General features: G+C 48.4%; 1 protein-coding gene across 1 annotated transcript in view; it reads right to left on the bottom strand.

Annotated features, from left to right (window-relative positions):
• The window catches only part of HUNK (hormonally up-regulated Neu-associated kinase), a 129,829-nt gene that overhangs the window by 76,597 nt on the left and 37,999 nt on the right, over positions 1-15,233 (bottom strand). Inside the window, exon 2 of the mRNA XM_055421394.2 lies at positions 5,187-5,479. Within this exon, the coding sequence (XP_055277369.1) occupies positions 5,187-5,479 (293 nt within the window). The remainder of the gene's footprint in view (positions 1-5,186; positions 5,480-15,233) is intronic.

Below are 15,233 nucleotides of genomic sequence, written 5' to 3' on the forward strand. Positions count from 1 at the left end.
GGGCAGGAGAAGAAGGGGGTGGCAGAGGATGAGACGGTTGGATGGCATCACCAACTTAAAGGACATGAGTTTGAGCAAGCTCCTGGCATTAGTGAAGGAGTTAGTTGTGTAGTCGGACACAACTTAGCAGCTGAACAACAACAACAATCTTGTAAAGTGTTTGGAAAACAAAATAGAAGGTGCTAGGGAATCTATGACCAGAGAAGGGAGTCCTGGGGGAGGTGAGCTTCCGAGCTGGGACCTGAAGAATGAAGACAATTCAGCCAAAGATTTCAAGAGCCTGGGGGCTCAGACGGCAAAGAGTCCGCCTGCGATGCGGGAGACCTGGGTTCGGTCCCTGGGTGGGGAAGATGCCCTGGAGATGGGAATGGCTACCCACTCCAGTGTTTTTGCCTGGAGAATTCCATGGACTGTATGGGGTCGCAAAGAGTCGGACACAACCAAGCAAGAAACACAAGCAGAGAACAGCGCTGGGGCCTTGAACACACAGAACTCGGCCTCCACAGAAAAAATGAATGTGGTGGACTCAGTGGCAGTTACAGCATGCATATCCTCAGTACTTCCTGAGGGTCTCAAGCTGAGCACTTAACGGGAGTTGACTCATTTAATCCTCACAACACCCACATGAAGTGGATAATCCCTTACCCCTATTGTGTAGTTCCGAAAGCGAGGCACGAAAGCCTGAGAAATTTGCCCACTGCAGCTTCTAAGTGGCAGACCCGGAACGTGCATACAGGCAGCCTGGCTTAGAATCCACACGCCGACCACGGTGTACCCCAATCCACAGACTTGTCAGGCTAGAGCTCTGTGAAATCCCGCATTTCTTAACATGTTTTCCAGTCCCCATTAAACAAAAGAAACTTCAATCTACATAACCAGTGTCTGCAAATAAGTGCTTGGGCCCTGGGATCTCCAACAGCCCCCTCCCCCCAAGTTAAGCAAAAGTCACCCCTTTCTCATCCGCCTTCCCCTCTCTCCCCTCTCCAAAGGAAACCAAAAAGGTAAAAGAACTTCTTAAAACCCCATCAGCACAGGTGGGAGCTGCTTCTTGTCAGGCTCACGAGAACAAAGAAGGGTCCCCTCTCTTGCCCAGCATTCCTCAGAGTGCAGAAGGCCCCTTCCCAGCCCTGATGAGTGACTGGGGTCACGGCTCTGGGAGCAGCGGGTTGACACGCGGGCGCCTGGTCCCTTTGATCACGCGTCTCTCTCACCCCCAGTCCTGCTTGTCTCTTCCTGCTTAGGGATGGCAGTATTGTATTACCAGGGTATGTTTTGTCTGTACGGCTTGATTGGACTTTGTTATTTTGAATGAACAGTTGAATCTCAAATGAGCCTCTCGGCAGAATCAGCATTCCTGATGATGCATGTTAAGGTCAACGCTTTTTGTATGACAGAAAAACCATCAGATGTTGGTGTGAGCCCATTTGAGAAAAAGAAAAATGGGAAAAAAGAAACCCTTGTTAGATTTTAAACCCAAACTTATCTCAGGCAGTCGTCAGAGGGTGTAATGAAGATGTGAGGTCCACATTCTAACTCTGCATAAGTGAACAACCACACTGTTGCAGCAGATGACACAAAAGGTATAGGGCAGGTCTTTTTTTTCTTTTTATAACTTTGTTTATTTTTGGCTGTGCTGGGCCTCTGTTATTGCGAGAGCTTTTCTCTGGCTGTGGCGCGAGGAGACTACTCTCTAGTGGTGATGCGCGGGCTTCTCACTGAAGGGGCTTCTCTTGTTGGGGGAGCACAGCCTCCAGGGTGCCTGGGCTTCAGTAATCGCAGCACGGACTCAGTAGTTGTGGCTCACGGGCTCTAGAGCACAGGCTCAATAGTTGCGTCTCAAGGGCTTAGCTGCTCCACAGCACATGGGATCTTCCCAGATCAGGGCTCAAACTGATATCTCCTGCATTGGCAGGCAGATTCTTTACTACCGAGCCACCAGGGAAGCCCAGGTTTGGTTTTAAATAAAGTCCTCTCCCCGCTAAGGAAATCTGCTGTATAGATGTTTGGTTTCCTTTTTACCTTTCTACTTGTAATAGTTACATGATTTTTAAAGAGTCATTTCCTTTAAATGATATTTAAATAGCTCTGGGTCGATAATTAAATATTTAGATTTAATTTCACAGGAAATGAGGGCTCTGCCAGGCATTAAGCTGACGATGATATGACGATACAGTATCAGACTCATCAGGAACTATGCTTTTTAAAGCAGCCTCTAACACGCATCACCTAAAGCCCTTTAAATCATATAACATAGCCACCAAAATTCATCCTAAATCCTTTTGGATGATCCAATCTGTTTGCTCAGAAATCTTCCCGCTAGGGAACCAGGACATCTCTGAGATACAATCTAAACTCTCTTCCTCATTTGAAAACTATAACCTCGAAATGTGTGTGTACGTTAGTCCATCAGTCGTGTCCGACTCTGCAACTCCATGGACGGTAACCCACCAGGCTCCTCTCTGTCCACGGGATTCTGCAGGCAAGAATACTGAAGTGGGTTACCATTACCTTCTCCAGGGGATCTTCTGAACCCAGGGATCAAACCCAGGTCTCCTACACTGCACGCAGATTCTTCACCATCTGAGCCACCAGGGAAGCCCAACCTTGGAATAATTTATGAATTCATTCCACCTCTGCAGCATAAAGGAGGCAATTCTCCACCACTGAAAAAGGCTACAGTCTATTACTAGATTATGGCTGTTAGAAACGAGACATTCAAAACCTTTGGAAATTCAAGACATTCCAGATATAGCCACCCAGGAATATATTGGAAACAGTTTCCTGTGATGTCTCCACCACCTAATCACCTGTGCCCGGGCGCTGACACTCATTAGCAAGATTTCTAGTGGAGAAAATGAAGAATTCCTCCAGAATGACACCTGTATTTCCAACCTTCCCTAACTTCAAAAGATCTGAGCCTTTGCCACTATTGGCTGATGAATGTATTTCCAAAGAGGTAGGGAACGAAGCAGAATGCCGGAGATCAGAGAGAGAAAAAGTGCACCCTCGTTGCTATCAAAACATTATTAAATGCATTCCTTTGACGTTCTGACAGTAATTGCGCTGAGAGGGATTGGATTTTGTAAAAATTACTTTAAAAGGGTTGTTGAGAATTTCCTGCGGGAGGGACCAGCAAGCAGTGCACAGCTTTCGCTGGCTTTCCCTTTGTTGTCCCCAAAGCTCCGAGCCAGGGCGCATCTGATTTTTGACAGCATGAAACCCTTGTAATAACACCCTGAGTCCCTCGGAAAGCTCCACCCCCAGTTCTCTTTTCCTCCATGACCAGCGGAGTGGGTAACCCAAGCTGATTCATTCGCGAGGTTTCTTCCTTTGTCATCTTCACCACCAAACCAGGCATCCTTACGATCATCAATGTCCCCCATCACGGCAGAGCTCTGACACCGCAGGTTATACAAGAGGGTTGTTAACAAGAGCCAAAAATAGGGTTATTCACTCACAATTTCTGAATGTTCCCTTCCTTGCTGGTCAAAACTCAAAAGAGTTCTGATGAATCGTGATTTCCTGACAGTGTAAAAAATACGTACATGGAGAGATTTTCTTACCTTAGTGAGGACATGATCTGACTGAAAGGGGCCTGGGAAAGGCTGGCTCCTCCCTCCAGTGCCCCCCTCCCCCAGCCTGGGACCTCCCCCCTGCCCCCAGTTCCCCCACAAGCCTAGGACCTCCCCCCTATCCCCAGTCCCAAGCCCGGGACCTCCCGCAGGGTCCCCTTCCCCCAGCTGGGGACCTCCCCACTCCCCCCAGTCCCCCACGCCCGGGACCTCCCGCCCCCTCTATGTCCCACAACCCCCAGCCTGGGGCCTCCCCCCATGTCCCCCCTGTACCAGAGACTCCCCCACAGTGAGTCCCAACCCAAGATTGGTACTTCCCCTCAGTGTCTCCCTGCCCCTCCACCAAGACCTCCCTACCGTGTCCCAGATTCAGGCACACAAGGCAGAGCTTTCTGGGTGCTAAGCCCATTGGTAAAGTTAACTGAAGGAAGCCACTCATAAAAGACCATATATTGTTTCCACTTATATGCAAGATCCAAAATAGGCAGATCCATAGAGACAGAAAGAAGACTAGTGGTTATGACCAGGGACTGGTGGGAGGGGTGGGAATGGACAGTGACTGCCAGTGGGTACCGGGCTTCTTTTTGGGGGTGATGGAAATATTCTAGAATTAAGGCAGTGAGTATAGTTGCACAACTCTGAATATACCGAAAATGACTGAATTGCACCCTTTAAAATGATAACTAATCGGATGGGAGCTATATCTCAATACAAAATTTTTAAACATGTGTGTGCATATCTATATAATTCCTTGATCTTGGTTTTTTAAATGAGAATCAATTAAACATGAGCCCTAATTTTTCTCAGCAACCCAGAGTAATTATGAATTATAACTCCATGAAGGGAGAAGTATGCATTTATTGATGAAGTCAACACTTTTTCGGGAGGAAAAGAGGACACTTTCATTTTTTTAAATTTTACTATATTCTATTGACCTTATTTTAGTCTAGCGCTAAAAGTCAGCCCCCACCACCAACAGCAACACTGCTAAGAATTCTGTCTCCATTCAGTTTGCTTGCAAAGCTCCTCCTCAGGAGGGAAGAAGCTATTCCAAAAAAAAAAAAAAAAATGTTTGCTTTTCATAATTATTTGCAAGGTTAGTTTGGCTTATGGGAAACAAGCCTCACTTTCAGAGGCAAGTCCACAGTTCACGGGGTGGTTCAACTCCATTGAATAAAACAGCTACTGCACAACTACCATATGTAAAGTAAGCACAGTGACAGTGCCATCAGGCATTGCTAAGAACACTCTCGCGCCATCTGAACACCGACGCTCCTTCCGGGCACCTGAGCAAGAGTGTTTACTGTTTTGGAAATAATAATAACAAGAGCAGCCAACACCTGAAATGTCCCTATTACACACCAAACGCAGCTCCAAGTTCTTTCCGTGTAACAACTCATTTCCCTCTATACCAACTATGAGATGAGTGTCATGATTACTCCCATTTTACGGAAGAAGAGACTGAGCTTCAGAGCGGTTAAGTAGCCGGGCCAGGGTCACATAACTATTTAAAGGACAGAGCCAGGATGGACTCAGCCTCGTGGGGCTGGCACTGCAGCAGGGTGCCGTGCATCCGGCCCAGAGCTGGTGACCGGCGTCACGGCGCGGCCTTACCTGTGGACCACCCCGGCCCGGTGCAGGTGCTCCACCGCAGAGATGAGCTGCCGGATGTACCTCCGGGCTTCCGCCTCCTCCAGCCGCTTCTTCTCGTAGATTTTGTGCATCAGGTTACCCCCAGGGCACAGCTCCATGACCAGGTAGTAGCTGTTCTCCGTCTCTAAGATATCGAGGAGCTGGGTAATGTTGGGATGGCGGATCATCTGCTGGATCTGCCCCTCTCGCCGAAGGTTTTTGGTGACATAGGTGTCTTTCTTGGCTCGCTTCTTGTCAATGACCTTGATGGCCACCTAAGGAGACACCAGGAATGCGGCTGTTACCAGACACTGCAGGCAAAGTTTACCCCCTTGACTAGCCAACAAAACCCTAGGAAGACGCATTGCTCCTTCTCCGCACCAGGAGCAAAACCTGATCTGAAATAGCATCGCGGGAGAAAAGAAAAATGTTATATCAGCAAAGGTCAGAAGAGTCAACCAGGAAGGAAGAGAATGACATTCACTCAGGCCAGCTCGAGTAAGTCTGGAAGGCTCAGTGACGAGTCAGTGTCAAGCCTGGTGTTTTATCCTGTGGAGAAAACACCAAGCTCACCTCCAGCCAAGGCCCCTACCCACCCCCACCCCACCCAGAGCTTGTAATGGCTCCAGGTTGGGTCCCCCCAGCCTTCGTTTCTGAAACAGCCAAATCTGCCTCCATCTTCGGTTCTGGGACATGTTTAGGGAGCTGAGGGGTGCAATGCCCAGGGATTTGGTAGCCCTGCCCTTCCTCCCTACCCTTCTCTGCTCCGCACCGGGCCCTCAGGCCTGGCTGCCGCTGGCTTCCAGTGATCACCTCTTTCCCTCTGAATCATGACAAAGGTACTCTTGGCCACAAGGCAGGCCCAACCTGCCACTGCTCCAGAGACATCTCCGCTGCCGCCTGGACGCCCCTCCTGGGTCACTTCCCCACAATCAACATGCCACATGTGTAGACCTTCCAGCTTTACAGAAAGGGAAGGAAGGAAGGAGGGAGGGCGGGAAAGGAGAATGGAAGGAAGGACGGAGGGATGAAGGGGGAGAGAAGACTGCTGCCCAGGTCTCCGCCTTCCCCACCCTTCCTTCATTGGCTATCACCAAGTCACTTGCCCAGCCCTAAAACACACCACTGTTTTGACCTCTTCTTTTCTTCCTTACGTCTTCTCTCCTCTCTAAGGCGACCGGCCAGTGTCACCTCATCGTCTGCTTGTGCTAACTGCCTCTCTCACCTTTCCTTCCTCTCTGCTCCCATGCCAGGCTGGGTTCCTTTGGGACCTTGCCTCCCACGTTCAGATGCCCTGAGTCTGTGTGAGACGCTAGCAACCCCAGGGGCATTTTCTATGAGGCTGTCAAGCCACTGGGCTGCAGGACAGAAACACTGGACCTTCCGTTTCTATTTCTTTTTTTTGTAATTATATTTTGCAGCTGCTTCATAACGCATTCAGGGTACAGAGGTGTGATATAGATTAATTAGTAAATGACTAATAGATGGTAGACAGACAGATGCTGGGAAAGGGCTGAAGAGAGGAGAAGAGGGGGCCGAGGATGAGACGGTTGGACGGCATCACCAGTTCAATGGACACGAAGTCGGGTGAGCGGAAGCCTGGCGTGCTGCGGTCCATGGGGTCCAAAGAGTCAGACACGACTGAGTGACTGAACAACACACAGGCAGATACATGTTTGTGCAAAGGGGCTCAACTGTTCTTTTCTTTTCTTTTTTTTAACACTAATCCTCTATCCCTAAGTCCTCCCAGGTCCTGGCAACCACCACTCAAATTGTAATTTTTTAATGGAAGGATAATTGCTTCACACTGTTGTGTCTGCTTCAAATGTTATTTTCTTGACAAGTTTGTGATAAAAGTCTGGCCACCGCTGCTCTGGACTATGACATCAATGTCCTACCTCTTTGTGATACTCATCCCGGCCCCTTGAATTCACACTCTGCCCTGCCTTGATATCGGTGGGTCTAGAACTCTGATTTCTTGCTTGAAGTTCTTTGGGGGCTCCCTGCTGCCCGTCGGGCAAGGTCCACAGGCTCAGCCCAGCACTGAAGCTTCTTCTCCATCAACCCAGCCACTGTTCAGCCCAGACTCCCAGTTCCCCAGAGCAGGCCTCCTCACTGCCCCTGACCAGCTACTCTCCACCCTCTTTGCACCTTCTAATCCTCAGACACTAACTCCAGTCCCACCTTCCTTCCAGAAAGTCTCTTTAACACGCCGATCGTATGCTCCCATCATAACTACCACCTGCGATCCCATTTAAAGCACCAATCCCTCCCCTTAACACAGGGACCACTCCCCACTTTGCCACACTACAGTACTTTATCAACGACGAGTCACCAACAGGGTACTAACCAAGCAAATCAGTGAAGCAAAATTAGCTGAAAACAGCTTAATCTAGCTATAAACAGTTTATCATTTCTTCTGCTGCTGCTGCTGCTAAGTCACTTCAGTCATGTCTGACTCTGTGTGACCCCATAGACAGAAGTCGACCAGGCTCCCCCTTCCCTGGGATTCTCCAGGCAAGAACACTGGAGTGGGTTGCCATTTCCTTCTCCAATGTGTGAAAGTGAAAAGTGAAAGTGAAGTCGCTCAGTCGTATCCGACCCTTAGTGACCCCACGGACTGCAGCCTACCAGGCTCCTCCATCCATGGGATTTTCTAGGCAAGAGTACTGGAGTGGCTTGCCATTGCCTTCTCCATCATTTCATCTAGAACAGTTCTTTTTTTAAAATAATTTGAGATGTAATTGAAATATAACATTGTATTAGTTTTAGGTGCCCAACATAAGGATTTACTGTATGTCTCTATTGGGAAATGTTTACCATAATAAACCAGGTTAACAGCTATCACTATGGTTATAAACTTGTGTGTGTATGAGAATTTTTATGATCTTCAATATTAGCAACTTTCCAAACACACAGTATGGTATTGCTAACTACTGGAGAAGGAAACGGCAGCCCACTCCAGCCTTCTTGCCTGGAGAATCCCGTGGACTGAGGAGGCTGGCAGGCTACAGTCCACGGGGTCCCAAGGGTCAGACTCACTGAGCGACTAACACTTGCTTTCACTTCATTGCCAACCACAGTCACCACGCTGCCCATTACATCCTTCTACCTTACAGCCATAAGTTTGTACCTTTTGACCACCTTCGCCCATTTTAATGGAGATTATCAGGCCCTTGGAAGAAGCACAAGCTGGAATCAAGATTGCTGGGAGAAATATCAATAACCTCAGATATGCACCCTTATGGCAGAAAGTGAAGAGGAACTAAAAAGCCTCTTGATGAAAGTGAAAGAGGAGAGTGAAAAAGTTGACTTAAAGCTCAACATTCAGAAAACTAAGATCATGGCATCCGGTCCCATCACTTCATGGGAAATAGATGAAGAAACAGTGTCAGACTTTATTTTTGGGGGCTCCAAAATGACTGTGGATGCTGATTGCAGCCATGAAATTAAAAGACGCTTACTCCTTGCAGGGAAAGTTATGACCAACCTAGAAAGCATATTAAAAAGCAGAGACATTACTTTGCCAACAAAGATCCGTCTAGTCAAGGCTGTGGTTTCTCCAGTGGTCATGCATGGATGTGAGAGTTGGACTGTGAAGAAAGCTGATCACTGAAGAATTGATGCTTTTGAACTGTGGTGTTGGAGAAGACTCTTGAGAGTCCCTTGGACTGCAAGGAGATCCAAGCAGTCCATTCCAATGGAGATCAGTCCTGGGTGTTCATTGGATGGACTGATGCTAAAGCTGAAACTCCAATACTTTGGTCACCTCATGCGAAGAGTTGACTCACTGGAAAAGACTCTGATGCTGGGAGGGATTGAGGGCGGGAGGAGAAGGGGACGACAGAGAATGAGATGGCTGGATGGCATCACCGACTCGATGGACGTGAGTTTGAGTGAACTCCGGGAGTTGGTGATGGACAGGGAGGTCTGGCGTGCTGTGATTCATGGGGTCGCAAAGAGTCGGACACGACTGAGCGACTGAACTGAAATGAACTGAAACCACAGATATGACCGAGAGGGGACAATCAGCCCCTGGGCCGGATAAATCAGAACCTGAAACATCCCAGGGTGATGTGAGGCTGATGCTGTCTGCCCACAGAAGTGGGCTGTAGTTTGGTCTACCAGTTCAGTATATACAAAACCAAAAGCTTTAAAAACTGTACTCATTTGTGACAAAATATATGTATATATGCATAACACACGCACATATATATACACACAAATATATATCCATCATCTTGTGGGGGCGGAAAGAAGAACGCTGAAAAGTACAATTAGATTCTGTCTGCTCAACTCTATGTTGCAACGTTTTAAAAATTACACCCTTTGGCAGTGAAATTCTTAAAAGAACTGTGAATAAACAGTCTGAAAGCCCGGCAGTAATACGATCTGCCTTTCTTAACAGAGCACACAATTATTAGGAGGATAATTTATTTAGCTCTTTCATTGCCTGGAGTAGGTTATATAATGGCCACCCAAAGACATTAAGCCCCCACACCTAGACCGTGTGAATGTGACCTTATTTGGAAAAAGTGAAGGATGCTGAAATGAGATTAACCTAGATTATCTGGGTGGCGCTAAAGGTCACCACAAGTGTCCCCATAAAATAGAGGCAGTGGGAGATTTCACACAAATACACAGAGAAGTCCAAGTGGTGAAGTGGGCAGACATGGCAGGGACGGAATAATACGGCCACCAGGCGCTGGGAGAGGCAGAGGACGGAGCCACCTAGAGCCATCAGAGGGAGCACAGCCTTGTTGACACCTTGACTTTGGTCCAGTGAAGTTGACTCTGGACTTCTGGCCTCCACAAGTGTGAGAGAATAAACTTCTGTTGTTTCAAGTTACCAAGTTTGCGGTAACGCACTATACCATGTGTGTGTGCTAAGTCGCTTCAGTCATGTCCGACTCTCTGTGACCCTATGGACTGCAGTCCACCAGGCTCCTCTGTCCGTGGGACTCTCCAGGCCAGATTACTGGAGTGGGTTGCCATGCCCTCCTCCAGGGCATCTTCCTAACCCAGGGATTGAACCCACATCTACTAGAGCCACCTGGGAAGCCCATGCCCTTATAGCAGCAGTAGGAAACCAACACACCAGGGGCCACTCCACCATCACCTGACAGCTTGGCTCCCAAGTTCTACTGATTCTGAGAGTCCCTTTGTGAAAACCCTGAACCCTTAGGCAGCCCCACCTAGAGAAGTAATCCTATAAAGGCCCCTCTCTATTTTTAAACACCTTCACTTGAAAGCGTCGCTAAACTTCTAAACTCTGTATTAATAATACTGAAGATGGAATGACGTTCTTGATTACACAAAACCTTTTAATCACCTTCGTATGTAACAACTGAAATGGTGTGGGGGGGTGAATGGGAAATTAAGGAATTGGCAGTGATCAGTGATCAGCAACGGGAGGCGTCTAATTTAATTTGACAGTAATCAGAGATTTACAGGCACTAATTCTACCCAGGGGAAGCCCAGTGTGATGACGGGTCTCTAGCTGAAAAGATAAACTGCTTCAGTCAGGAGAGTTTTAAAGAGTAAAATTAAATCTGCATAGATGGACTGAGGACTCAAGTTGATGGACCAGACTAGAACTCCCAACATGGTCTTTGAGTTTGTGATTGGAGGGTGGGGCGGTGATGGAGGGGGAGGTGTTGTCAGGGGAGTTTGTGAGTTTCATCCTGAGCATATGGGGAAAGAAGTTTCGCTGTGAAAGGTCAATGAAACAAAGACTCCAGCTTTTTTATGGCTTCAAGTTGCATAGCCTCCTGAAATTTTACAGAGAAATCTGCTTTCAAAGATTGCCCCCACATTTCCAAGTAAGTAGCAAAGTCTGAGAAATTATTAGAGAGAGATGAACACAGCACCAGTGGACCACAGGTCAAAGTGATCACTCATCAGCTTCTCATTAACTAAGACACCGCACTTCTCACAATATGGCAACTCCCACCCCATCACCACGCCAGGCTCCTGCAAAAAAAAATACCTCTCAGTGTATAAAATCAGCAAACCTTTAAATAGCTAAGCTCACGCAAAAGAAAAGGAAATATCCCAAGGCCAAAAAATAAATTTTTTTTTGAATAGATCCAAGATGAGGAGGCGGCAGCTAAGGGGTGGAGAAACAGAAGATACAGGGAAGAAGGGGTGACGGCAGGAAGGAGATCCTGAGAAAGCAGAGGAAGAGAGATGGGAGGCTGGTCGGTGGCGAAGGGAAGCCCAGCTCCCTCCCACACGGGGAAGGAGGAGACAGAGAAACACGTGTATCCTGATTCCTCTGGAGAGGGGCCAGCTGCAGAAAGGCATTCATGCCTAATGACTCCCGTGACGTCTTAGGAGAAAAATTCCAATGTAGAATTTTACTTAGAATGAGGGATGCACAGAGCACATCCTTCCACAGACCCATGGGTAGGCGAAGATGATGTTCACAAAGCACTCAGTAAAATGTCTGGCACTTAATAAGAGCGCCTTAAAAAGATGTTCGGACAATCATTATCGCTTTGCTTTCACTGAGGCCACCTGTAGAGGTTGAAGAGCATTCAAAATTTAGTTCAGCCAAGAAAAAAAAAAAAAGAATCGCCTTGACCTGTCACTTTCACATATTAAAAAAAAAAGAAGCAGCAGCAGCTTGAATCACATTTGAGTGTTTCGAACTCTCTGGAACAGAGCTGCTTTTAAATCCCAAGGCGGTGGTTTAATATTAGTCTACTCTCTCATCTTCTTTAAATATTGACTTCGTTGAGATTGCCTACATAGGATCAGACTTAACAGGATTTAAAATAATTCATCCCTTCATCCTGGATCACCCTTCACTGCCTTTAAAATTCATTCCTCTGAAATACATCAAGGATGGGTCACGCATCCAATCTCCAAAATGAAAAGGCAGATGTAAAATGGATCTTCGTATGATGGAGACGAAGGAAAACACTGATCAAAGACACTACTCTTTAATATCACAGACACATGCATATATGCGTCACCCATTATACGATGTGCAATGTGTTTCTTACATTCAGCCTTCCCTTAATCACAGCACTTTTATTCGTGATGTTTTAAATAATCAGAATGCATGGAGAATAGGAGGCTCTGATCCGAATGAATTTTCTAAGTAAAAATGAGCCAAGAAGAGCTTTCTTTCCAGAACATGTTGGTTTCTTAATAAATGTGAAGTGAAGTCACTCAGTCGTGTCCGACTCTTGCGACCCCATGGACTGTAGCCCGCAAGGTTCCTCTGTCCATGGGATTCTCCAGGCAAGAATACTGGAGTGGGTTGCCATTTCCTTCTCCAATAAATATACTATGTTAAACTCGAGTGAATCTTTTCTTCTTTAGCAAACTCTTACTAAGGCACCTAAAATATAGTTGACACTGTTCTACACACCAAGCGTAAACTCTGAAAGAGACATGGATCTTCAGGCCTACTTGTGGACATAATTCAGATTTTTTATAGTGATTTAAGATGACCATCTGTCACAGGCTGAATCGTCCCCCCCCCCCCACCACACCCGCAAATTCACACACTGAAGCCCTAACCCTCTATTTGGAGAGAGCTATATGCAGTAAAAAGGTTAAACGGGCCCAAAAGGGTGGGGTTACTGTTGCTGTTCAGTCACTAAGTCACGTTCGACTCTGTGACCCCGTGGACGGCAGCCCGCCAGGCCTCCCTGTCCTTCCCTCTCTCCCAGAGTTTACTCAAACTCGCGTCCCATTGAGTTGGTGATGCCATCCAACCGTCTCATCCTCCGTTGCCCCCTTTTCCTCCTTCCCTCAATCTTTCCCAGCATCAGAATCTTTTCCAATGAGTCAGCTCTCCGCATCAGGTGGCCAAAGTACTAGAGCTTCAGCTAAGGGTGGGGACCTGATCTAACTGGACTGGTGTCCATATAAGAAAAGGAAGAGATGTCAGAGACCTCTCTCTCTCCACACTTGCACAGAGGAAAGGCCACAAGAGGCCACAGCAAGAAGCCAGCCACCTACAAACCAAGGAGAGAAGCCTCGTGAGAAAGCAGCCCTTCCAGCACCTTGATATGGGACTCCCAGCCTCCATAAACGTGAGAAGATAAATGTCCGGTCTGTGATCTTCTGCTGTGGCTACCCGCGTGGACTCACAGACCACCCGAGCATCACACAATCCTACGAGATGCCCTGCAGAAGAGCGCGACTGTAAGAATCGAGGACGAGCGTCCATCCTCCAAGGGCTGGGGTCGGGCCTGAGAGTTCCTTTCCTGCTTTCTTCCACACCCTGGCAGCTCAGAGGGTGGCAGACCTCAGCAGCCAGACACGCAGGTTCCCAGGCTGGAACTTCAATGCCTGGACTTCAAAGTCGGCCCCTCCCACCTGGTGCCTTGGACTGTGCTAAGCTTCAGCTTCCTCGTTACAGAAAATGGAGGGGTGATCATAGTGCCTACCTTCAGTGGTGAGCCCTGGGAATGCTCCTGGAAGCCCTCGATAAGTGTCCACTGTTAGCATCTGTGTGTTTTGTGTAGGAAGAGTGTGTAGCACCAGATGCCAGGAAGCCCCCCACCTGGCTCCCACCCCCGCCACTCCCTGAGGTCCTCACCTGGGTCCCCAGGGCGTCCTGACCACCCAGCCCGTGAGGCCACTATCCCTCCTGGCCTCCTGCTTTTCTTCCCAGCCTGATGTTCCCAAGGTCCTGCTGCAGGCCGCCTCCCTCCCCACACTAGCAATGTACTGTTCACCTCCTCCACTTCATTTAATGACCAGTCCCACCACCTACATCCTGCTTACATCTCTTTCCCAAACTTTTTTTTTTAGGTTATTCATTTTAAATCGGAGGATAATTACTTTACAATATTTTGATGCTTTCTGCCTTACATCAACATGAACCGGCCAGAGACAGACATGTGTGTCCCCATCCCCGCCTCCCCGATCCTGAGGTCCTGAACCCCCCTCCCATCTCCCTCCATACCCATCCCTTCTGGTTGTCATAAAGCACCGGGACATCTCCATGTGAATGGTCCTCTGGCTCCCCAGGGACTTCCCAGGTGGCGAAGAGGTAAAGCCTGCAAATACAGGATACTCTGGGTTCGATCCCTGGGTCTGGAAGATCCCCTGGAGGAGGAAATGGCAACCCACTCCAGTATTCTTGCCTGGAAAATCCGAAGGACAGAGGAGCCCGGCAGGGTACAGTCCATGGGGTTGCAAAGAGTCAGACAAGACTGAGCGACTGCCACACACACACACTGGCTCCCCAAACCCATCACTTCCCCCTGCTCCCCCTGAAGCAGTTCTCTCCACAGGTGCCCTTGAAGCCCAACCATGCATCTTCCTCCATCCATCACACCCCTGGTCCCACACGTACTTATTTACCAGGGCCTCCACTTCCTAAAGTCTCCGCATGCCCTCTCCTCCCCTACCCTCCTGGGCAGCTGGCTGCACCACCATCCCATCTGGAGGTCTCCCACCCCTGCCTGGAATTCCCTCCCACACAGGGCTCTCAGTCAGAGCAACTCCCAACTCCTAACTCCTCTCTCTGACCTCAGATTACAGTTTGTTTCTCCAGCCCAGACTGGTTTGAGCCACCCTGCAATTCCCCCGCTGTCACACCCATCACAGACACTCTTAACGGTGGGGGGAAAACCCTCCACTCTCATTTCCAGGAAGGCAGCTGTTTGGCCTTCTAGCACTGTGCTTGGCTCATCCAGGGCAAGGACAGGAAGGGAAGAAATTAAAGAAGAAAAGAAATTAAAGAAAGAAAGGTCCCAGCCATCTGCTGCTGCTGCTACTGCTGCTAAGTCGCTTCAGTCGTGCCCGACTCTGTGCGACCCCATAGACGGCAGCCCACCAGGCTCCCCTGTCCCTGGGATTCTCCAGGCAAGAACACTGGAGTGGGTTGCCATTTCCTTCTCCAATGCATGAAAGGAAAATTGAAAGTGAAGTCACTCAGTTGTGTCCGCCTCTTCACAACACCATGGACTGCAGCCCACCAGGCTCCTCCGCCCATGGGATTTTCCAGGCGAGAGTACTGGACTGGTTGCCATTGCCTTCTCCTCAGCCGTCTGCTACAGT

This window comes from Moschus berezovskii, chromosome 1 (genome assembly GCF_049115385.1).
Source record: "Moschus berezovskii isolate FMDL1 chromosome 1, NW_MosBer_1.0, whole genome shotgun sequence".
NCBI classification, from domain to species: domain Eukaryota; kingdom Metazoa; phylum Chordata; class Mammalia; order Artiodactyla; family Moschidae; genus Moschus; species Moschus berezovskii.